At 46.1% G+C, this 23,117-nt stretch overlaps 1 protein-coding gene across 3 annotated transcripts in view; it reads right to left on the bottom strand.

Moving 5' to 3' along the window:
- Positions 1-23,117, bottom strand: part of COQ8A (coenzyme Q8A) — a 97,695-nt gene that overhangs the window by 42,227 nt on the left and 32,351 nt on the right. For all 3 annotated transcript variants that reach the window (XM_043511660.1, XM_038393843.2, XM_038393844.2), the window contains exons 2-4: positions 19,408-19,602; positions 14,848-15,258; positions 13,552-13,618 (exon numbers count right to left, since the gene is read on the bottom strand). In XM_043511660.1, the coding sequence (XP_043367595.1) occupies positions 13,552-13,618; positions 14,848-15,258; positions 19,408-19,584 (655 nt within the window). In that variant the 5' untranslated portion in view covers positions 19,585-19,602. The remainder of the gene's footprint in view (positions 1-13,551; positions 13,619-14,847; positions 15,259-19,407; positions 19,603-23,117) is intronic.

The following is a 23,117-nucleotide window of genomic DNA, read 5'->3' on the forward strand; positions in this document are numbered from 1 at the left end:
CCAAACTCAGGATAGCCTTCTAGGGGCACAAAGCTCTAAAGATGTAGAGCAGGTTGCACAGAGGAGCCAAGAGGCCAGTGAAGAAGCTTGGCAACATGTGACCTCCAGAAGAGGTAAGCGGAATGTCCGGGTTCCAGTAACACAGACACAGGTAACTAACCGCTTTCATGTTCTCTCCACAGGTACCAATGCGGAGAGTGGACCAGATGATATGTCTGGGGGGAGAAAGCAGAAGGAGACTCCGCTGGTTGGGAGGCATGAGATGCGATGTCCTGAGGTTGGGGGTTCCACGACCACCACTCCCAAGAGGAGAAGGCGGGTGGTGGTGGTCGGGGACTCTCTCCTCCGGGGGACTGAGTCATCTATCTGCCGCCCTGACCGGGAAAACCGAGAAGTCTGCTGCTTGCCAGGGGCTAAGATTCGTGATGTGACGGAGAGACTGCCGAGACTCATCAAGCCCTCGGATCGCTACCCCTTCCTGCTTCTCCACGTGGGCACCAATGATACTGCCAAGAATGACCTTGAGCGGATCACTGCGGACTATGTGGCTCTGGGAAGAAGGATAAAGGAGTTGGAGGCGCAAGTGGTGTTCTCGTCCATCCTCCCCGTGGAAGGAAAAGGCCTGGGTAGGGACCGTCGAATCGTGGAGGTCAACGAATGGCTACGCAGGTGGTGTCGGAGAGAAGGCTTTGGATTCTTTGACCATGGGATGGTGTTCCATGAAGGAGGAGTGCTGGGCAGAGACGGGCTCCATCTTACGAAGAGAGGGAAGAACATCTTTGCCAGCAGGCTGGCTAACCTAGTGAGGAGGGCTTTAAACTAGGTTCACCGGGGGAAGGAGACCAAAGCCCTGAGGTAAGTGGGAAAGCGGGATACCGGGAGGAAGCACAGGCAGGAAGGTCTGTGAGGGGAGGGCTCCTGCCTCATACTGGGAATGAGGGGCGATCAACAGGTTATCTCAAGTGCTTATATACAAATGCACAAAGCCTTGGAAACAAGCAGGGAGAACTGGAGGTCCTGGTGATGTCAAGGAATTATGACGTGATTGGAATAACAGAGACTTGGTGGGATAACTCACATGACTGGAGTACAGTCATGGATGGTTATAAACTGTTCAGGAAGGACAGGCAGGGCAGAAAAGGTGGGGGAGTAGCACTGTATGTAAGGGAGCAGTATGACTGCTCAGAGCTCCGGTACGAAACTGTGGAAAAACCTGAGTGTCTCTGGATTAAGTTTAGAAGTGTGTGCAACAAGAGTGATGTCATGGTGGGAGTCTGCTATAGACCACCGGACCAGGGGGATGAGGTGGATGAGGCTTTCTTCCGGCAACTCACGGAAGCTACTAGATCGCATGCCCTGATTCTCATGGGTGACTTTAATTTTCCTGATATCTGCTGGGAGAGCAATACAGCGGTGCATAGACAATCCAGGAAGTTTTTGGAAAGCGTAGGGGACAATTTCCTGGTGCAAGTGCTAGGGGAGCCAACTAGGGGGAGCGCTTTTCTTGACCTGCTGCTCACAAACCGGGTAGAATTAGTGGGGGAAGCAAAAGTGGATGGGAATCTGGGAGGCAGTGACCATGAGTTGGTTGAGTTCAGGATCCTGACGCAGGGAAGAAAGGTAAGCAGCAGGATACGGACCCTGGACTTCAGGAAAGCAGACTTTGACTCCCTCAGGGAACAGATGGCCAGGATCCCCTGGGGGACTAACATGAAAGGGAAGGGAGTCCAGGAGAGCTGGCTGTATTTCAAGGAATCCCTGTTGAGGTTACAGGGACAAACCATCCCGATGAGTCGAAAGAATAGTAAATATGGCAGGCGACCAGCTTGGCTTAATGGTGAAATCCTAGCGGATCTTAAACATAAAAAAGAAGCTTACAAGAAGTGGAAGCTTGGACATATGACCAGGGAAGAGTATAAAAATATTGCTCGGGCATGTAGGAAAGATATCAGGAGGGCCAAATCGCACCTGGAGCTGCAGCTAGCAAGAGATGTCAAGAGTAACAAGAAGGGTTTCTTCAGGTATGTTGGCAACAAGAAGAAAGCCAAGGAAAGTGTGGGCCCCTTACTGAATGAGGGAGGCAAGCTAGTGACAGAGGATGTGGAAAAAGCTAATGTACTCAATGCTTTTTTTGCCTCTGTTTTCACTAACAAGGTCAGCTCCCAGACTGCTGTGCTGGGCAACACAAAATGGGGAAGAGATGGCCAGCCCTCTGTAGAGATAGAGGTGGTTAGGGACTATTTAGAAAAGCTGGACGTGCACAAGTCCATGGGGCCGGACGAATTGCATCCGAGAGTGCTGAAGGAATTGGCGGCTGTGATTGCAGAGCCCTTGGCCATTATCTTTGAAAACTCGTGGCGAACGGGGGAAGTCCCGGATGACTGGAAAAAGGCTAATGTAGTGCCCATCTTTAAAAAAGGGAAGAAGGAGGATCCTGGGAACTACAGGCCGGTCAGCCTCACCTCAGTCCCTGGAAAAATCATGGAGCAGGTCCTCAAAGAATCAATCCTGAAGCACTTAGAGGAGAGGAAAGTGATCAGGAACAGTCAGCATGGATTCACCAAGGGAAGGTCATGCCTGACTAATCTAATCGCCTTTTATGATGAGATTACTGGTTCTGTGGATGAAGGGAAAGCAGTGGATGTATTGTTTCTTGACTTTAGCAAAGCTTTTGACACGGTCTCCCACAGCATTCTTGTCAGCAAGTTAAGGAAGTATGGGCTGGATGAATGCACTATAAGGTGGGTAGAAAGCTGGCTAGATTGTCGGGCTCAACGGGTAGTGATCAATGGCTCCATGTCTAGTTGGCAGCCGGTGTCAAGTGGAGTGCCCCAGGGGTCGGTCCTGGGGCCCGTTTTGTTCAATATCTTCATAAATGATCTGGAGGATGGTGTGGATTGCACTCTCAGCAAATTTGCGGATGATACTAAACTGGGAGGAGTGGTAGATACGCTGGAGGGGAGGGATAGGATACAGAAGGACCTAGACAAATTGGAGGATTGGGCCAAAAGAAATCTAATGAGGTTCAATAAGGATAAATGCAGGGTCCTGCACTTAGGATGGAAGAATCCAATGCACCGCTACAGACTAGGGACCGAATGGCTCGGCAGCAGTTCTGCGGAAAAGGACCTAGGGGTGACAGTGGACGAGAAGCTGGATATGAGTCAGCAGTGTGCCCTTGTTGCCAAGAAGGCCAATGGCATTTTGGGTTGTATAAGTAGGGGCATAGCGAGCAGATCGAGGGACGTGATCGTTCCCCTCTATTCGACACTGGTGAGGCCTCATCTGGAGTACTGTGTCCAGTTTTGGGCCCCACACTACAGGAAGGATGTGGATAAATTGGAAAGAGTACAACGAAGGGCAACGAAAATGATTAGGGGTCTAGAGCACATGACTTATGAGGAGAGGCTGAGGGAGCTGGGATTGTTTAGTCTGCAGAGAGAAGAATGAGGGGGGATTTGATAGCTGCTTTCAACTACCTGAAAGGGGGTTTCAAAGAGGATGGCTCTAGACTGTTCTCAATGGTAGCAGATGACAGAACGAGGAGTAATGGTCTCAAGTTGCAATGGGGGAGGTTTAGATTGGATATTAGGAAAACTTTTTCACTAAGAGGGTGGTGAAACACTGGAATGCGTTACCTAGGGAGGTGGTAGAATCTCCTTCCTTAGAGGTTTTTAAGGTCAGGCTTGACAAAGCCCTAGCTGGGATGATTTAACTGGGACTTGGTCCTGCTTTGAGCAGGGGGTTGGACTAGATGACCTTCTGGGGTCCCTTCCAACCCTGATATTCTATGATTCTATGATTTACAACACACACTTTGCTTCTCCACAAAAGAAAAAGGACACTAAACTATCTAAAAAGAAAAGGAGTACTTGTGGCACCTTAGAGACTAACAAATTTATTAGAGCATAAGCTTTCGTGAGCTACAGCTCACTTCATCGGAAATGCATCCGATGAAGTGAGCTGTAGCTCACGAAAGCTTATGCTCTAATAAATTTGTTAGTCTCTAAGGTGCCACAAGTACTCCTTTTCTTTTTGCGAATACAGACTAACACGGCTGCTACTCTGAAACTAAACTATCTAAATTACTACATGCCACAAGGGGCCACAACAGCGGTTCCCTTAACCCACCCACCCAGCAATATTGTTAATCTATCCAACTATACTCTTAGCCCAGCAGAAGAATCTGTCCTATCTCGGGGCCTCTCCTTCTGCCCCTCCACCCCAATGAACATGATACAGTTCTGTGGTGACCTAGAATCCTATTTTTGACATCTCCAACTCAAGGAATATTTCCAACACACCTCTGAACAACATACTAACCCACAGAGACTTTCCTACCAACACTACAAGAAGAGGGATCCTGGGTGGACTCCTCCTGAAGATCGAAACAGACTGGACTTCAACATAGAGTGCTTCCGCCGACGTGCACACGCTGAAATTGTGGGAAAGCAACATCACTTGCCCCATAACCTCCGCCGCGCAGAACACAATGCCGTCCACAGCCTCAGAAACAACTCTGACATCATAATCAAAAAGGCTGACAAAGGAGGTGCTGTCGTCATCATGAATAGGTCAGAATATGAACGAGAGGCTGCTAGGCAGCTCTCCAACACCACTTTCTATAAGCCATTACCCTCTGATCCCACTGAAGGTTACCAAAAGAAACTACACCATCTGCTCAAGAAACTCCCTGAAAATGCACAAGAACAAATCTGCACAGACATACCCCTAGAACCGCGACAAGGGGTATTCTATCAGCTACCCAAGATCCATAAACCTGGAAATCCTGGATGCCCCATCATCTCAGGCATTGGCACCCTGACAGTAGGATTGTCTGGCTATGTAGACTCCCTCCTCAGGCCCTACGCTAGCAGCACTCCCAGTTATCTTCTAGACATCACTGACTTCCTGAGGAAACTACAATCTATTGGTGATCTTCCTGAAAACACCATCCTGGCCACTATGGATGTAGAAGACCTCTACACCAACATTCCACACAAAGATGGACTACAAGCCGTCAGGAACAGTATCCCCGATAATGTCATGGCAAACCTGGTGGCTGAACTTTGTGACTTTGTCCTCACCCATAACTATTTCACATTTGGGGACCTTCAAATCAGTGGCACCGCGATGGGTACCCACATGGCCCCACAGTATGCCAACATTTTTATGGCCGACTTAGAACAACGCTTCCTCAGCTCTCGTCCCCTAATGCCCCTACTCTACTTGCGCTACATTGATGACATCATCATCATCTGGACCCATGGAAAAGAAGCCCTTGAGGAATTCCACCATGATTTCAACAATTTCCATCCCACCATCAACCTCAGCCTGGACCAGTCCACACAAGAAATCCACTTCCTGGACACTATGGTGCTAGTAAGCGATGGTCAAATAAACACCACCCTATACCAGAAACCTACTCACTACTATTCCAAATTACATGCCTCCAGCTTTCATCCAGACCACACCACACGATCCACTGTCTACAGCCAAGCTCTACGATACAACCGCATTTGCTCCAACCCCTCAGACAGAAACAAACACCTACAAGATCTCTATCAAGCATTCTTACAATTACAATACCCACCTGCTGAAGTGAAGGAACGGACTGACAGAGCCAGAAGAGTACCCATAAGTTACCGACTAGAGGACAGGCCCAACAAAGAAAATATCAGAACGCCACTAGCCATCACCTTCAGCCCCCGAACTAAAACCTCTCCATCGAATCATCAAAGATCTACAACCTATCCTGAAGGATGACCCATCACTCTCACAGATCTTGGGAGATTGGCCAGATCTTGCTTACAGACAACCCCTCCAACCTGAAGCAAATACTCACCAGCAGCCACACACCACACAACAAAAGAAACACTTAACCCAGGAACCTATCCTTGCAACAAAGCCCGTTGCCAACTCTGTCCACATATCTATTCAGGAGACACCATCATAGGGCCTAATCACATCAGCCACACTATCAGACGCTCATTCACCTGCGCATCTACCAATGTGATATATGCCATCATGTGCCAGCAATACCCCTCTGCTATGTACATTGGCCAAACTGGACAGTCTATGTAAAAGAATAAATGGACACAAATCAGATGTCAAGAATTATAACATTCAAAAACCAGTTGGAGAACACTTCAATCTCTTTGGTCACTCGATTACAGACCTGAGGGTGGCTATCCTTCAACAAAAAAACTTGAAAACAGACTCCAACGAGAGACTGCTGAACTGGAATTAATTGCAAACTGGATACAATTAACTTAGGCTTGAATAAAGACTGGGAGCGGATGTGTCATTACACAAAGTAAAACTATTTCCTCTTGTTTATTTCCCCTCCTACTGTTCTTGTAAAGTGCTGGAAATGGCCCACCTTGATCATCATTACAAAAGGTTCTCCCCCCCCCCCCCACCGGGCTCTCTTGCTGGTAGTAGCTCACCTTTCCTGATCACTCTTGTTACAGTCTGTAGTGTAACACCCATTGTTTCATGTTTTCTGTGTATATAGAATCTCCCCACTATATTTTCCACTGTATGCATCCGATGAAGTGAGCTGTAGCTCACGAAAGCTTATGCTCTAATAAATTTGTTTGTCGCTAAGGTGCCACAAGTACTCCTTTTCTTCTAACTGCTACTCTGAAATTTACCAAGTGTGAGGTTAGTCTAACAAGACAATTCAATTGACAGCAGGATACCAAGGGAGGAAAAATAATTTCTGAAGTGGTAATGAGAGTGGCCCATTTCAGACACTCATTACCACTTCAAAAGTTATTTTTTCACCCTTGGTAACCTGCTGTCAATTGAATTGTCTCGTTAGACTAACCTCACACTTGGTAAGGCAATTCACATCTTTTCATGTATTTCAGTTGATGGCATGACAGATTCATAGATACTAAAGGTCAGAAGGGACCATTCTGATCATCTAGTCCGACCTCCTGCACAGCGCAGGCCACAGAATCTCACCCACCCACTTCTATGAAAAACCTCACCTATGTCTGAGCTATTGAAGTCCTTAAATCATGGTTCAAAGACTTCAAGGAGCAGAGAAGCCTCCCTCAAGTCAACCATGCCCCATGCTACAGAGGAAGGCGAAAAACCTCCAGGGCCTCTCCAATCTGCCCTGGAGGAAAATTCCTTCCCGACCCCAAACATGGCAATCAGCTAAACCCTGAGCATATGGGCAAGATTCACCAGCCAGATACTACAGAAAATTCTTTCCTGGGTAACTCAGATCCCATCCATCTAATATCCCATCTCAGGGGATTTGGCCTATTTACCCTGAATATTTAAAGATCAATTACTTACCAAAATCCCATTATCCCATCATACCATCTCCTCCATAAACTTATCAAGTAGAATCTTAAAACCAGACAGATCTTTGTACCTGCGCCTGTATTTTCCACTCCATGCATCTGCTGACGGGGGTTCTAGCCCACGAAAGCTTATGCCCAAATAAATTTGTTGGTCTCTAAGGTGCCACAAGGACTCCTCGTTGTTTTTGCTGATACAGACTAACACAACTACCACTCTGAAAAATATAAAGTGCAACTGCCATCTATGTTTTACCCAGGCATATGGGTAATTTCAGGGCTACAGCCTACAGCTTTTTTTTCCACCAGTGTATTGTTTTAAACATTTGCCAGGTGTCTGCTAGTTCCCATTATGCTACAAACTGAAATCAAAACATGAGCCATCCTGAAAGCAGGTCTGTTCAAAAAGGAACGCACTCACTGAGCAACTGACATAACAAAGCTGATGGATGCTTAACAGTTTGCTACTGATATGCACAGCTTGTCAAGCTCTGGAAGTGAAAGGTATTTTCCCCTCTAGCAGCATGTGCTCTGGGTATGGTCATGTTGTACACTGCAAGCATTATACAGTGTGCTGCAATGCAGGACAGATTGGCCATCTGCGTGAGACAGCTTTGCACAGCACAAATCTAGCCATTGGCATTGATTCCTACTAGCTTCCTGAGCACTAAACTCACCCCCCAAAAAATGTAAACAAAATCATCATCAGTCCTGGAAATATTTGTATTACAATAAAAAGAACAGACCCCATATATTATGGTTGCGCCTGTACTTTGTGGCAAGTTGCTCAGAAACCAATTACAGCTAGAATGACTCCACTGGACATTTCTAGCATTTAATAGCCTCAGCAAAACACGAAGCTCAACAGAACCAATATATGTATAATGCACGCCAAGAGAGACCCAAGTTCAATGAAGGAATTTACTTCTAGTCAGCATTAAATTCAAATTAGTTCATAGTGTTCTATGCACACACTGCAGGGAAGAATCCTCAAGCTTTAAGGCGGTCTACACCTCTGCTCCCAGAAAGGCTGTGATTCCAGGCAAGCTCACAGCAACAGACCACGTACTTAACACCCTCTGTTACGGAAACCTCAAGCGTTCCCATTTCGGCACGAGGGCTCCAATAAGACAGCTGGAAGACGAGTATGTTCTCCAGAATATGTCCAACTTGTTCAAATTCACAAAGGGGAAAAGAAAGGCACCTGTCTGGTTTATTGTGGAAGAGACGAAAGAAAAGTGGCAGTTCCAACCTGAAAGAGCCTGGTATTCAGTTCAGTATACTCTAGTGCAAAGGTTCTCAACCCGCAGCCCAATCAGCACACAGCTGCAGCCTGTGAGACATACTCAGTGCCATACAAGTAGTATATAGTGTGGATGTGGCCCACATTCCATGTAGAGAGCTGCATATCCAGCCCATAATGGTAAGTAGGCTGAGAATCACTGCTCTAAGGAGAGTTGAAATCTAACCTAGGTTTTCACCTCCCCATCCATCCTTCCCTAATAAATCAGAAGTTTCCCATCTCATAATAAAATGAGAACTAAACTGCTACTGTCCTTCCACAAGCAAGTTAGAGAAAGACCAAATGCCACTCTGTAGACTCCACATCTTTTTAATCCATATTCATCTCTCTAGCAGAAACCTATCCCACCTATTAAAAAAATATACTCTCTAAAAATTTCTTCCCCATCCCATATGAATCTTCAAATGAGATCATTGCCATGTAAAGACCTCTCTCAAAATTCAGGGAGAACAAAACTCAGAACTCATTGTCAGTTTCCTTGCTTTTAGAAATCAGGTTAGACTCCAATGGACAAGAGCAATGATCCTTCTATACAAGGATAGCAAAGCCACTACCACCGCTAAGTATTGTAACAGGCAGCTGATGGAACAGAAAAGGATCTTATCCCAATGCCAAGTGTTTTTGCCAGATCACTGCACTCTTGTTCTCACACAATCTTGATCACTCAACATTCTAAGGAATACAAGGACGAAGTAGATGTGGTGTTAACCCCTAGGGCTTCCCTTTCACTGTTCAACATTTTGTCTCTCTTGCCCTGCCTCTGTTCTGCAGCATAGCTTAGACTCCTTTCTGCAGCAGTTCCCAACCGCTGGCAGTGTAACTGGTACCTCTCTTTAGATCACCCCAGGTGCAGTATTCCTGTCTCTAGCACATCTTCTATTGAGAGTGCAAGCTGAAAGGAAATGTAGAGGGAGACAACGCTATGTAGCTACAGGAACTCTTCAGCAGATCTATTAGTCTGAGCTCTGAAGTGGGGCATTTACTTTGCCTCATGCTTACTCTGCCTTCAAGAGGAAAGCTAGTCTATTGGACAGGGCACTGGTCTAGGACTCTCAGCAGAGTTCTATTTCCATCTCAGTCACAGACTTCCTCTGCGACTTTGCACAAATCTCTTAATGTGCCCTGTGCCTTAGCTCCCTGCATATAAAAACAGGAGTAATATTTCTCATAACACTCCTGTGAGGCAGGAGATGACATCCAGAAGACTTGTGGGGTATCCAGTACTAGTGATGAAGACCATGTAAGACCTTTGCTGCCCTCTCCTCAAAGGCTAGTAATAGCCATTCAGAACCTCCATAGAGACAGGGGCATGTGCAAGGAGATGGGAGCAGCTACTGTGGGCCTCCTTTGCTAATCACAGCTATTGGTGATGGTTTAGTGCAGGGGTCAACAATTATTTTTTGTCAAGGTCCAAATTTCTTGGTCAAGATATAGTCAAGGTCCAGATTCCAGAGAAAATAATATGAAAACAACAATGATAATAAGTAAATAAAAAGATTTCACGGTCCATTCAAAAGCTTCTGGCAGTCCAGATTTGGCCTGCTGTCCACCTATTGAGTACCCCTGGTTTAGTGGGTCACACTTAATTCTCTGAACAGCAGACAGGCTGACCTGGCTTGCCACTTCTGCCTGGTTCTGCTCTGTGAATACTACAATTCCTGCAGGAGGCACTCTACAGTTTGGAGCTGACATGGCATTTACAAGCAAGGCAAAAGTGAACAGTGCATCATGCCCTAAGTTGGTCATGTCATGAAAACTTCTAATCAGGACAACTAACAAGTCTTTACCTATATCTTTTTTTTAAAAGCCTATATTTGTAACAGACACATTAGTAGGTGAACAGTTTTCCTTACTGATTTTACCCTGGATCAGCAGTGACTGTTTTGCGGTCTTACTGGCAGCTGCCCCTTACTTAAGACCTCTGTTACTGCACAGATATTAAATAGGAGCATACACAGATCTGAGAAACGTGACTGGCTCTAGCCAGTTTATAAGCTCTCTATTTGTTATTTACTCCTGCCCCAACGCCCATACACAAAGCCACATGCTGTACCAATTCTCTTAAGCAACTGAGGGACAATTTCCAAATGAAGAGATTCTTCAGCTCACAACAATTTCAATGGAAACTGCAAGCATTCAGCACCTCCAATAACCAGACCCTGAGCTTTGAAGTTACTGTGATTACTGCTGCGGAGCAGCTCAAGGAATCTCACATAGGTCATGTACACAGCACCAGAGTTTTAAAATGTATTAAGTTTTAATTAGAAGAGGGCATTCACCTCATCAGATTAAAGCAAGCCAAGTAAAACCACTGTCTGGAGTTACCAGACATGGATTTACAGTATACTGTTTTTATTATTAAGTACATGTGCAGGCCAAAAACAGTTCTAAACTTAGAGTAAATAATGTACAGAAGCTGCTTTTAACTGTAAACAGAGCCACATCTCCACACACAATAGACCTCACACTTGCCTGAAGTATTCTGAAGTTACAGTTATATCTCTCAAGCCAGGTCCTTTAATTAAAGAGCTTTCCCTCTTACTCCAGATGATCCATCATTCCTCTGATTCCGATTCATTACTTCAGAGGGGAAAGACCCTTTCAAACATTAGCCATCCCACCCAGCCACCAAAGGAGAAGCTTTGGTACTGAATCAACCCACCTGAGGCTTGACACCTATTACATGCTAACAAGATCACAGACAAGATCATACTTCTCCCTATTGTTGCAGAAAAAGCTCATCAGTTCCTGACACTATCAAGGAAGAAGGCATAACCCTGGGGAAACTGAACAAAACCCCCTCTGTTCCTTCACCAAGATCCGAAAAAGCAAACCAGGAACCAAGAACAGGCTGAAAGCAACAGCCCAGCTGTTCCTGACCTCAATTTCAAGCACCTCAGAAAGGAGAGTGATGTATGGAGAAGAATGTTTTCCAAATGGCCCTGGCTGTAAACAATGTATTCCCCACCCCCCACTCTTTTTATTATCATTATTATTAATAAAGAAGTTTCACTTCTCTCCTCCCCACCCTCTCCGGATAACTTTCCAGCTTGAAGCAGGAGTCAGCCATTCCTCATGACACAGTGTTGGATGCAAAGGACTGAAGCTGTATGCCTACAGTACTGAAAGTCCAGAGACAGACAGTATGGACTGTTCCCATTTCACATCAAGCAGCTGGTCAGCAGGCAGCTAGGATAAATCTGGTTACATGGAAAATGAACAGACAGCAGTAATGGAACATGCTTTCCTCAAAACATAGGTTAGGGTGCAGGAAGCACCAATGTCAGTGCTTCAAATCTGAGGAGGCTTGTATGCTCTCAGAACTTAAAAAAAAATTGTTTTTAAAGAGATGCTGTTGTTATTCCAATAAGTGGATCGTGATGCATTGTCCTCTTTATGTGGCAGAGCAGAATGAGGTGGGTAAGAAATCCTGCACTGAAATGCAGAGTTCAGATTCCCTGGAGGTGGTAGGAGTCTTCTCCCCGCATTCTGCAATTTAAGTGTTGCTTATCCTAAGCAAAGCTACACTGCAAGGAACTGTTCCTTTCCAGCAAGCATATTACGCACACACTCTCCAATATAAGTAGGCTAAGGAACTACTCCTGTGCACTGGCAGGTCTGAACAGTATTGGGCAGACCACCTCACGGTATTAAACATTTGGGGATGTCTAGATTGTGTGTTTCAAGCAGATTTTGTGAAGTCCTGACAGATGTGAGAACAGGCTCTAAAATCACTACTTGAGAGAAAACTCGCAATGTAATTATGCTGCATTTACCTATAAACAATATGATCACATCTAAGCAAGAGGGAAAAAAAGGCTGCAAGTTTAATGATTATAGAATAGGGGACTGGGAGTCATGCACTTCCATGAGTGTTTTCCCATTTATAATCTGGGTGTAATACTTCCCTTATCTCACAGGGATACTGTGTAGTTTCATGAACATTTGTTATGCCCTTTGAAATCCTCAGATTCAACATGTTATGCAAGTGCCAGCTATTACTATTACTGCTATAAAGAGGTCTATCTTAAAAAGCACCAATTCTTTCAATATGAGCCCAATCCTGCAAGCAATTCATGCACAGAAATCCCACTGATTTCAGTGAGACTTCTTCACAAACAAAGCTTGTAGGATCGGGCCCTTCATATCTTCCAATTAGAAAGTGCTTTACTAATGAGATAAATACATTGTCCATGTCTGTTCTGCAGATAAGTTCCCCACCCTCCACCAGAATAATACATTTCATAACATCTGGCCGCTAGTCAAGTGAACAGTATGGATCAGTTCAAACTAAGGCAAGCTACTGTAGAGTACTTCATGCTGTTGAAGTAACCAGACGAAGGATTCCATCAAAAAAATGGATGCAAGTCTGCAGGAGCAGAGGCATTTTTATTGGCTAACAGGTAACTAAACAAAAAACAGAAAGGTGAAGGAATAGAGTATTACCAAGAAGAGTAGCAGCACCCTACCAAATCCTCCACACAGAACTTCTAAGACTAGCATATGTTTCCACTAGAGGCAGACTGCTGCATGGTAGCCAGAGAATACAGGAGAGAAGAAAGTGACAGAGCCATGTCTGAGAACATGCACATCATAACAACTTTGGGGGTTTGGCCTCTGCAATGCGTCCCACTGCACCGTGAGGCAGATACATCCCTGCTCCAACTCCACTCAGATCAGTGGATGAGATCTGTAATCATAATAAAGCAGCATGAGCTTAGCGTTGATCCAAACCACCCATTTGTAGCAAGGCACATGCTAATGGAGTCCTTAACTAGAACAGAAGTGGTTAGCATTCATTACTGCAGCACTCAGCTCTTCCCTGATGCCTCACTGTCAGCACCCTCATGGCCATTGACTAATATAAAAAATACATGCACAAGTGCCAGACCCTCACCTCCATTCACACATACTCACACACACACTCACCTCCAAAGTTAGCGAGTCTCCCAAGCCGTGTGACTGGCACCTTCCGCTCTCGGGCCCGTTCACTGAGCTGCATGATTGGGAGAAAAAAAAAAAATCCACAGTGAAATTCAGCTAGGAGAGGTTGATGCTATCAAAGAAAATAAGAACATAACTTATTTGATGCCTGAAAACATTCACCATGCTAGAAATCAGCATCCCACAAATTCCACTCTAGGTATTTCTAGGGCACTGGTTCCTATAGCCTCTAGAAGCTCATGTTTTTCCAAGTGAATACAATGCACCATGCAAACTGTAAACTGAAGCAAACATTAAACATCTCCAGTGACAAATACTGGGGAGCCACGGAGAGGGAAGCAAGAGGGATAAAAGGGTTTGTGTTCATGTCTAAGTAGCCCATGTCTATAGCTAACAGTGCAGCCCTTTGACTTGCATGATATAGAGGGTCCATAAAACCATCACACCTTGCATTAGTGAAATTAATGCTCCTGAAAGTTACCATGTTCACAGCACTATAGAATACTCCCCCAGTTACAAGTATAGTACAAGCACAAGCGGGTTTACTAAAAGCAGCCCTGTGGGTTAAATGAACTGCAAACCCTGGAAACATCTGGAGTGGGTTTGGAGAAGGAGAGAGCCAGACCAATGATGGCAAATCTCTTTGCTGTGCACTCTCATTCCACTATAGTCTCTCCTCCCTCTTTCACATGAGGGCATGGTGACCCAGTCAGCATTTGCAAAATTATGCCACTCCTAGGTATGTTTATACTCTGGGGTAGAAGTGCAAGCTTCCCATACGCTATCCTATGGGCCAGCCTCTCTTGGAGGGATCACTCTCTTTCAGCATATACTGCCCACTCCATCTAGCCAACACAGTCCCCTCCAGACTAGAATGGATTCTTTCAGAGGACATTCCTTGCACTGCCAAAGCCTACAGCTGTCTGCACCTGCTCCATGTCTCAGTCTGCAAACTAAGAGTAAATATAGACCCTTAACTATCCTAAGCATGCAGTGGCACACATGTGACAGGTGAGCAGCTGTTAGTAGAGAACAATTCTAATTTCACATACACATTTTAACCATCCTCTGACAGCAGATGAATGGGGGGGGGGGGGAAGGAGGAAGGTGTGATAGAACAACATTGCATAGACTGAAATTAAAAACAAAAAACAGATACTGTCCCCCTTCCCACCCACATAGCAATAAGCCAAATTCAAAGGAGGAGAAGCGGGAGGAGAGGGTGAGAAAGGATGATTGTGTGGCTAAAGCAGAGGACTGGAAATTAATAAAAACACATACCATTTGTTTGTGAGGTTTGTGTTCTGGATCGGTTTTGGCCTGCCTGGCTTTATCAATATCTTCAGCTGTTAGTCCACTGACAGAGGAATGGTCCTGGTGAAAAGCCCTGTTTTGCCGAAAAGTAGCAGCAAAAGGATTTCCAGGGTCCCTAAAGCCTCCAAATAGCTTTGCATTCACTTTCGCAGAGAAGGGAATCTGCCCTGGGGTTGCATCTCCAATCTCACTGAAATTTCTAAAAGGTCCGTTTGTGGCATAGCTGTAAGCTGGACCCTCTGTACCACTACCTTTGTCGGGCTGGCGTGGAGATGAGAAGTCCTTTGTAGCATTCGACGACTCTGGCCCTGAGAAATTGTAATCACTCCCAAAATCCTCACCGAGATCAGTTAAATTTTCTTGCTGTTTACCCAGATCCTGCAAGTAACATTGGAATGGGTCAGAAACCAGAAATTTAAAAAACCCACAGGACACCAAACAAAGATCCTCTCAACTGTGAGTGTAACTAGGTCGTACTGATTTCAAGGGGAGGTACTCCTAGGTATATCCAGTCAATCCCACATCATACACACAGTCTGGGTACATGGGAAGGTACAAGAATTCTGGAGACCATTTATATTGAACACAGTACTTGGCTACTACAGCGATGGGTTCTATAGACCTGATGACAGAAATGATCTGCTATCATCCCTCCCCTGGTACTCCCTCGCATATCACTCAAGACTTCAGTTTTTATCCTTCTTGCACTCTTCCCCATTATTCATAGTTTAGATATTTTTACACCTTAAACTCTTTCAGAAGAGTTAATTGAATGTCTAATCATAGAGCAATTTAGCTTAGCCCCACGTGGCTGATTCCACGAACAACAGAAAATATTATTTCTTTAACCAGCCAGCAAGTTATTGTAGTATTTGTACATTTCATTGCGAGCATGATTATTTTGTGCTTAAAGCAAGGGCATGATCTCACAGCTAAGCTCAATGTGAGGTGTTGCCAGGCAAACTTTTCCAACCTAGCTCTCCCAACGCACTTGGGTCCTGCCTTGCTATTCCAGGTATCTGCGAATACCGTAAACTGATTCGCAGCATCAAAGCAAGAAACAGAGTGTTAACTCAATGAACTGCCTAATGCCCTTGGGACTCCAGTTACCTGCCTCAGCCATAAATAGACCCTGTTGGTGCTGCTGAGAACTGCAACCAAATCAATGTTTCAATCATTATACAGTCAGGCAGACAGCAGCATATTCTAGGCTCTTTCCAAATGCTAATTATTTGAGGAAGAAATGCAGGACATAGCCCTTCCTGTTATGCAGGCAGGTATCATGCAATTTCCAGCACCTACATTACGTGGTGGGGGGGGGAGAGAATCTCTGCATGTTTAATCAGTGCGGCAGCAGCAACCCACTTCCCACCAGGGTGTGAAGTGAGCAAATTTCTTCTCTTCGTACTTAAGTCTTGAATAGTCAGTATTTGGCAAGGGATGAAGAGAGTTTCATTTACTGCAGAAGTTTCTTTTTTCCATCTAGTAATATACATTCTCTTCTTCAGACAAGCCCCAGACTGCCGACAGATTCTTATACTCTTGTTTTGGCTACAGCTACTAATACAATGATTCAGACAGCGAGCTGTATTTCAAGTCTATAAATACGATCTTCCACTTTTGCAGAGAAGTGCATAAAGAAATGCTATAGAAATTTGCCATGGTTTGAGCAGAGCTCTCCCCAATTCTCTCCTGCCAAAGCTGATCAGAACACAAAAAGTACTCAATATTAGACCCTGGGACCAGAGACATTGAAGAAAAGTGTTAAAATAAATATTGCAAACCTGGGGTGGCAAAAGGAAAACTAAGATTAAGGTAATGGCAGCCAAAAAGTTATTGCCACAAGCACCAACTACCAGATACACTTAGGGGGCTCTGCAGGTCACCAAAGTCATGGCAAACTTCAACCAAAAGAGACAGATTCATAGATTTTAAGGCCAGAAGGGACCATTATTATGAATGATCATGTACTCAGGTGTCCTGCATAATGCAGACCATAGAATCTCATCCAGTAATTACAGCATCAAGCCCATAACTTGTATTTCAGCTATAGCATCTCTTTTAGAAAGACGTGCAAGTTTTGATTTAAAGACTCATGTCCTCCCAGGGCACTAAGCGCCAGATTTTCAAGAGATGTCAGCACCCTGGGCATGGAGCACTTATGTAAGTCTGGCCATAAGGATCACAATAGGCACTCCTGAGCACTTTTGAAAATCTGGCCTTTATTTAGGTTCCTATATGGGAAAATGGCACCTTTGAAATTCCAGCCCAATTGTGGGCACTAAACACTTAAAAATCTGGCCCTGAGATCTTCAGAAAATACTACCTGCCATGGGGTATTGCAGAAGAGTTGCAAAGCAGCAGAATTCCACAGAGGAAACAAGAACTGGCTAAGTGCAAAGGTAGAAAGAAAATTCACCTTATACAAGTCCATTCTCACAGCCAAATGAGAGGGGTAACCATTGGCAACCCAAGTTTGTAAATATCTAAGCTGCTGACCTTTTCCCCTTTTCAATCTTAGCCAGACCTTAACTCTTGACAAGAAAACTTTCAGTCCATAATCGGAATTCCCAGGCATTACCACAATACAAATAAGTTATCTGAAAGAACAAAAAATTCCTACTGGATATTTATCCTAATGGAGAACATGATCTCCCATTTGCTTTGTGTTTTCATACCACAGTCTCAAGAAAGAGTCCTCTAAACCTTAAATCCTCAGCCTCACCTCACAACTCTCTCCTGGGAAAAACAAAAAAGCAGCCATGAACAGTAGGCCTCCCAGGTATGCCTTCGCACTTGGAACACACCATGCTGCCCTTTTGTGCTTGAATTCAGTACCTTGCCTGCTCATGAGAGCATTGCTCACAAAAGGACTTCACAGTGCATAACTCATCCATATGTCAATCCCTTCATCTGTGCACAGAAACAGAAAGATGTGTGCCCATTCCACTCACCCAACTGAAAGACAGGTAACCCAAGCACTCTGGTCTGGTTGTGGGCAAGTCACTCAAAGATGCTGTATTTCAAGAATACTGAAGAATGAGGTTTAAAAAAAAAACCCCACCCAAACTGTAGAATCAGTTTTGACAATATTGATTTAAGATAATTTTTTTCAATATTCTAGGAGCTATCATCTGAATTTTCATGGTGTAGCATTAACAATCCACGTCTCAGAATACCAGCAGACCTTGTCTATGGTCTCAGCATCCTGCAGTAGCTGGGAGGACCCTATGTTACTCCTATGGGAATTTTGTGCAGAATTTGTGTCCCCTTTCTTTGCTTCCCAGCAGAAAAATGACTGACAGGGAAGCAAAGGGAAATCACAGGAGCAGTCATGCAACCCTCCACGGCAATATGTTTTGGGTGACCAGGGCAGCCATCAGAGAGATAAATCACTGTGGGGAAGGAGTCCAGACGAGGGAAGACCAGCTGGTGGCTCCTCCATGCACTGGGCTCAGCTGCTAGTCATGGCTGGGCTGGAGAGGATGGGACTTCCTCATCCCCTGCACAGCATCCGGGGCAGAATCAAACCTACAGATTTCTCCTCTGGCTGCAGGAAGCTCTGCAAACCCCCTCCCACCCCACTCCGATCACTCCTCAGCTGCAGGTGGAGGGATCCCCGTACAGGGAGCTGCTCATGCATCTGCCCAACCCCATGTATATCCAGACCCTCCCGCCGAGCCTCACCCTCCCCCCCCCGCAATCAAATCAACCCATAAGCCCCACTCTTCCTGCACCTAGACCACTCTGACGAGCCTCCTGTACCCGAGCCCCACCAAGCCCCAACCTGCTGCATCTGGATCCCCAACCCACTGAGCCCCACTCCCCCAGCATCTGAACCCCATCACTGAGCCCTCCACATGCAGACCCCCGTGCCAAGCTTTACCCCTCCCCACCCCACCCCGACCTTCCCTGCTGAGCCCCAACCACCTTCACCTGGACTCCCCTGAAGAATCCCATTACCATTGCACCCAGAATCCCACCCCCCAACAAGCACCTGTGCATCCAAGATTCTCCCCCCCCACCCAAATCTCCCACTGAGCTGCCTGCACCCAGACTGCCCCACACAGATCCCTCTTAACCCTAGCTAGTCCACACTTCGATCCTGCTTTGCTGAGCCTGCCTGCCCACACAGAGGGGCAGGGCTCTGGGGTGTTTCTGGGGCAGGCCCGATCCTTGTACTGTGTCAGGGTTTGGTGCAGCCTCACCGCTGAGTCTGTATCTCGGGGAGGAGCTGCACAGTGGCCTGTGTTCCCCAGTGTCATGCTGGAGCCTCCACATTTATTTGACAAATAAAATTTGCAGAATTTTAAAATATTGTGAGCAGAAATTTTTATTTTTTGGTGCAGAATGCCCTCAGGAGTACTATGTGCAGAGAACCACCCATTACCTCTTAGACACAGATGACCCCTTTCACAGACAAGTAACATACAACCTATGGAAGAAAGAAGCCTTACTCCTGCGAAATGGCAAATGCACGCAAGTGCGCACGCGCGCACACACACACACACACACAGTCTTCCTTACCTGCATCTTTCCCATGGCAGCACTGAATTGCTCTTCAACAGTGGTCTGAAAGGTCCTTGCAACGATAACTGCATCGCCACCAACAACTGTTTGCCGCAGCTGCCCTATTTGGGTTTCTATAATGGCCTTACTGAGCTTAGCCAAGCCTCTGATCAGCATGATGGCATCACCTGCCATGACTGACCCCTTTCAGCGCTGAAAAACACAACAGAGAATCATGGAATATAGCAACAGTAAGAGAAAGTCTTCAACTCCTTATCAAGCTGCTCATGAGAGTCAACGTCATATTCCCATTGACATTCCTGGGGGGACCCCTCCCACCCTCTGCAGAATTCCTGTGCTTCCCTGCAGAAAATGGCAAGTAAGCTGGGAGGGGGGCAAGGGGGGTTGATGGAAAGGCATGGGGGGAGCACATGCAGTTTTGTGCCACCCCTCCCATTTCTGCAAGCACAGAGCTTCCCAGCTGAAGGAGGCTGCATCTGGGCTCCGCTGACACTGCAGCTGGACGCGGCCTCCTGGTTCCTAGTGCCTGTTGTGCTACCCTTCTGTGTGCTGGGAGCCTTCCTGTTTTCTGTACAACAGTGAGTGCCTGCGGTGGGGCTGGGTAAGGGGGGTGAGGGGAAGAGGCAGTGGGGAAGGAAGTGAGCGGAATAAGGCAGGGAGAGGGAATGTGGGAGTGAGGGGAGGGGGATGGAGAAGAGGAGATATGGGAATCATGGGGGTGAAGCAGGAGCCCCATCATGTGGTGTCCCCTCAGCAGCAGCTGGGGCTCCCCTGTTAAGCAGGCCCATCAAACCCTCACCCTGACAAGCCCCATCTCTCTATACCTGGACCCCTCTGACAAGCCCCACATCCAGACCCCCACCCCATCAAGCTCCATCCCTCCAGCACCCGAACACCCCCTGCTGAGCCCCAACCACCTTCACCTGCAAACCCTGCAGAGACTCCATGTACCTGCACATCCCCTTTGCATGCAGATCTCCTACTGAGCTGCCTGCACCCAGAAACCTCTCACCCCACACCTGGATCCCCCCCAAACTGAGCCCCTCCACACATGGATCCTGCTGGGCTGAGCCTGCCCGCCTGGTGTACCCGGCACAGAGGGGCAGGCCCAGCCCTTGCATGTGTCAGGTGCAGCCTCACTGCCAAGTCCCTGTACTGGAGGAGGTGGGGGTTTCAGGGTGATCTACCTCAATGCAGCCAGTGGCCTGTGCTCCCCACTTTCATGCTGGAGCCACATTTATTTATTGACAAATAAAATTGGCAGAACTTTAAAATATTGTGCACATAATTTTTAATTTTCGGCATGTAATTCCCTCAGGAGTAAATTGCCCTCCACCCCCTTTGGGCAACTGCTCTGCTTAGGAATCTCTGTTTAGAGATCCACTAGCTAATCAGCCAACCTGAATGCCAGCCAGAAAGAAGCCCTGTTCCTACAAATGTGCACAAAGGACACTATTTCAGAACTCACATACCTTCAGGTTAATACAGAACTGTTCTAGGGAAGGCAGAGTTAGGTAAAGCCAATAACCTTAGGCATATGGTCCCACTTCCCTTCCTACTCTAGGCACACAAGCATCAGTAAAAAGAAAAGGAGTACTTGTGGCACCTTAGAAACTAACACGGCTGCTACTCTGAAACGAGTATCAGTGTATGTGTTTGACATCTGATGATCAAGGTTTGAAATATTTCCTTAATATCTACCTCCCCAAGGAGTAAGCCTGCTAATCTGAGTAAAGAGTACCTGTAACTGACATGCTTTCTCACCTGCACACACACCTCGCCCAATTAATTTACATGGCCACATCTTCACTCCCCCACCAATAGGTAAACCCTAACAGTACTCTAGTCAGTTAATTCTGTCCCTCCAAAAATAGTATTGCTAGCCCCTGTAGCAACACCTGCACCCCAGTGGGTCAATTCTCAGCTCTCAAGGAGACACAAAGATAGACTTGTTCTCAGCTGTCTCCCGCCAACCATCCGCAACAAGTGAGTTCTAGGAGTCCCTACATCTTTTCAGAGTTTTGTTGCTGCACCACCTCCTCGACATGAGAGGTACCCAGCCTCCCAGCTCCAACTTTCCACGTGGGCCACTCCGCTGATCCCCTTTCTTAAATGGGAAGTATGGTTGCACAGCTCTGTTTCCTTTCTCTCCCCACCCATGCTAGCAGCAGCACTGCTGCCTCTCTTTCCCACCTTCTGAAAAAACTATTGGCACTTAACCATTCTGCTGTTTTCCTCCCCCTTCCTAAGTAGGGGCCAGCAGGCTCTTCAACCATGCTCACATGGACACTTTTTAGTTGACAAATCTGAGGAACTGTCTCAGATTGAGGTGTCATTAGATGTGGTTTTGGAACAAAAGGACAAACTAAACAATAATAGGACCAGATGGTATTCACCCAAGAGTTCTGAAGGAACTCAAATGTGAAACTGTAGAACTGTAATTTGTAACCTTTCAATTAAATCACCTTCCGTACCAAATGACTGGAGAATAATGTGACACCAATTTTTAAAAAGGGCTCCAGAGGTGATCCCGGCAATTACAGGCCAGTAAACCGGACTTCAGTACCAGGCAAACTGGTTGAAACTATAGTAAAGAACAAAATTGTCAGACACATACATGAACTTAATTTGTTGGGGAAGAGGCAACATGTTTTTTGTAAAGGGAAATCACGCCTCACCAATCTAATAAAATTCTTTGAGGGGGTCAACAAGCATGTGGACAAGGGGGATCCAGTGGATATAATGTACTTAGATGTTCAGAAAGCCTTTAACAAGTCCCAGAGTAGCAGCCGCGTTAGTCTGTATTCGCAAAAAGAAAAGGAGTACCTGTGGCACCTTAGAGACTAACAAATTTATTAGAGCATAAGCTTTCGTGAGCTACAGCTCACTTCATCGGATGCATCCGATGGTTAGTGGTTCTGTTGTGTGGTGTGTGGTTGCTGGTGAGTATTTGCTTCAGATTGGGGAACTGTCTGTAAGCAAGGACTGGTCTGTCTCCCAAGATCTGTGAGAGTGATGGGTCGTCCTTCAAGATAGGTTGTAGATCCTTGATGATGCATTGGACAGGTTTTAGTTGGGGGCTGAAGGTGATGGCTAGTGGCGTTCTGTTTTCTTTGTTGGGCCTGTCCTGTAGTAGGTGACTTCTGGGTACTCTTCTGGCTCTGTCAATCTGTTTCTTCACTTCAGCAGGTGGGTATTGTAATTGTAAGAATGCTTGATAGAGAACTTGTAGGTGTTTGTCTCTGTCTGAGGGGTTGGAGCAAATGCAGTTATATCGTAGCGCTTGGCTGTAGACAATGGATCGAGTGGTATGATCTGGATGAAAGCTAGAGGCATGTAGGTAGGAATAGCGGTCAGTAGGTTTCCGATATAGGGTGGTGTTTATGTGACCATCGCTTATTAGCACCGTAGTGTCCAGGAAGTGGATCTCTTGTGTGGACTGGTCCAGGCTGAGGTTGATGGTGGGATGGAAATTGTTGAAATCATGGTGGAATTCCTCAAGAGCTTCTTTTCCATGGGTCCAGATGAAGATGTCATCAATGTAGCACAAGTAGAGTAGGGGCATTAGGGGACGAGAGCTGAGGAAGCGTTGTTCTAAGTCAGCCATAAAAATGTTGGCATACTGTGGGGCCATGCGGGTACCCATCGCAGTTCCGCTGATTTGAAGGTATACATTGTCCCCAAATGTGAAATAGTTATGGGTGAGG

The sequence above is a fragment of the Dermochelys coriacea genome, chromosome 3 (genome assembly GCF_009764565.3).
Source record: "Dermochelys coriacea isolate rDerCor1 chromosome 3, rDerCor1.pri.v4, whole genome shotgun sequence".
In the NCBI taxonomy this organism is placed as follows: Eukaryota; Metazoa; Chordata; order Testudines; family Dermochelyidae; genus Dermochelys; species Dermochelys coriacea.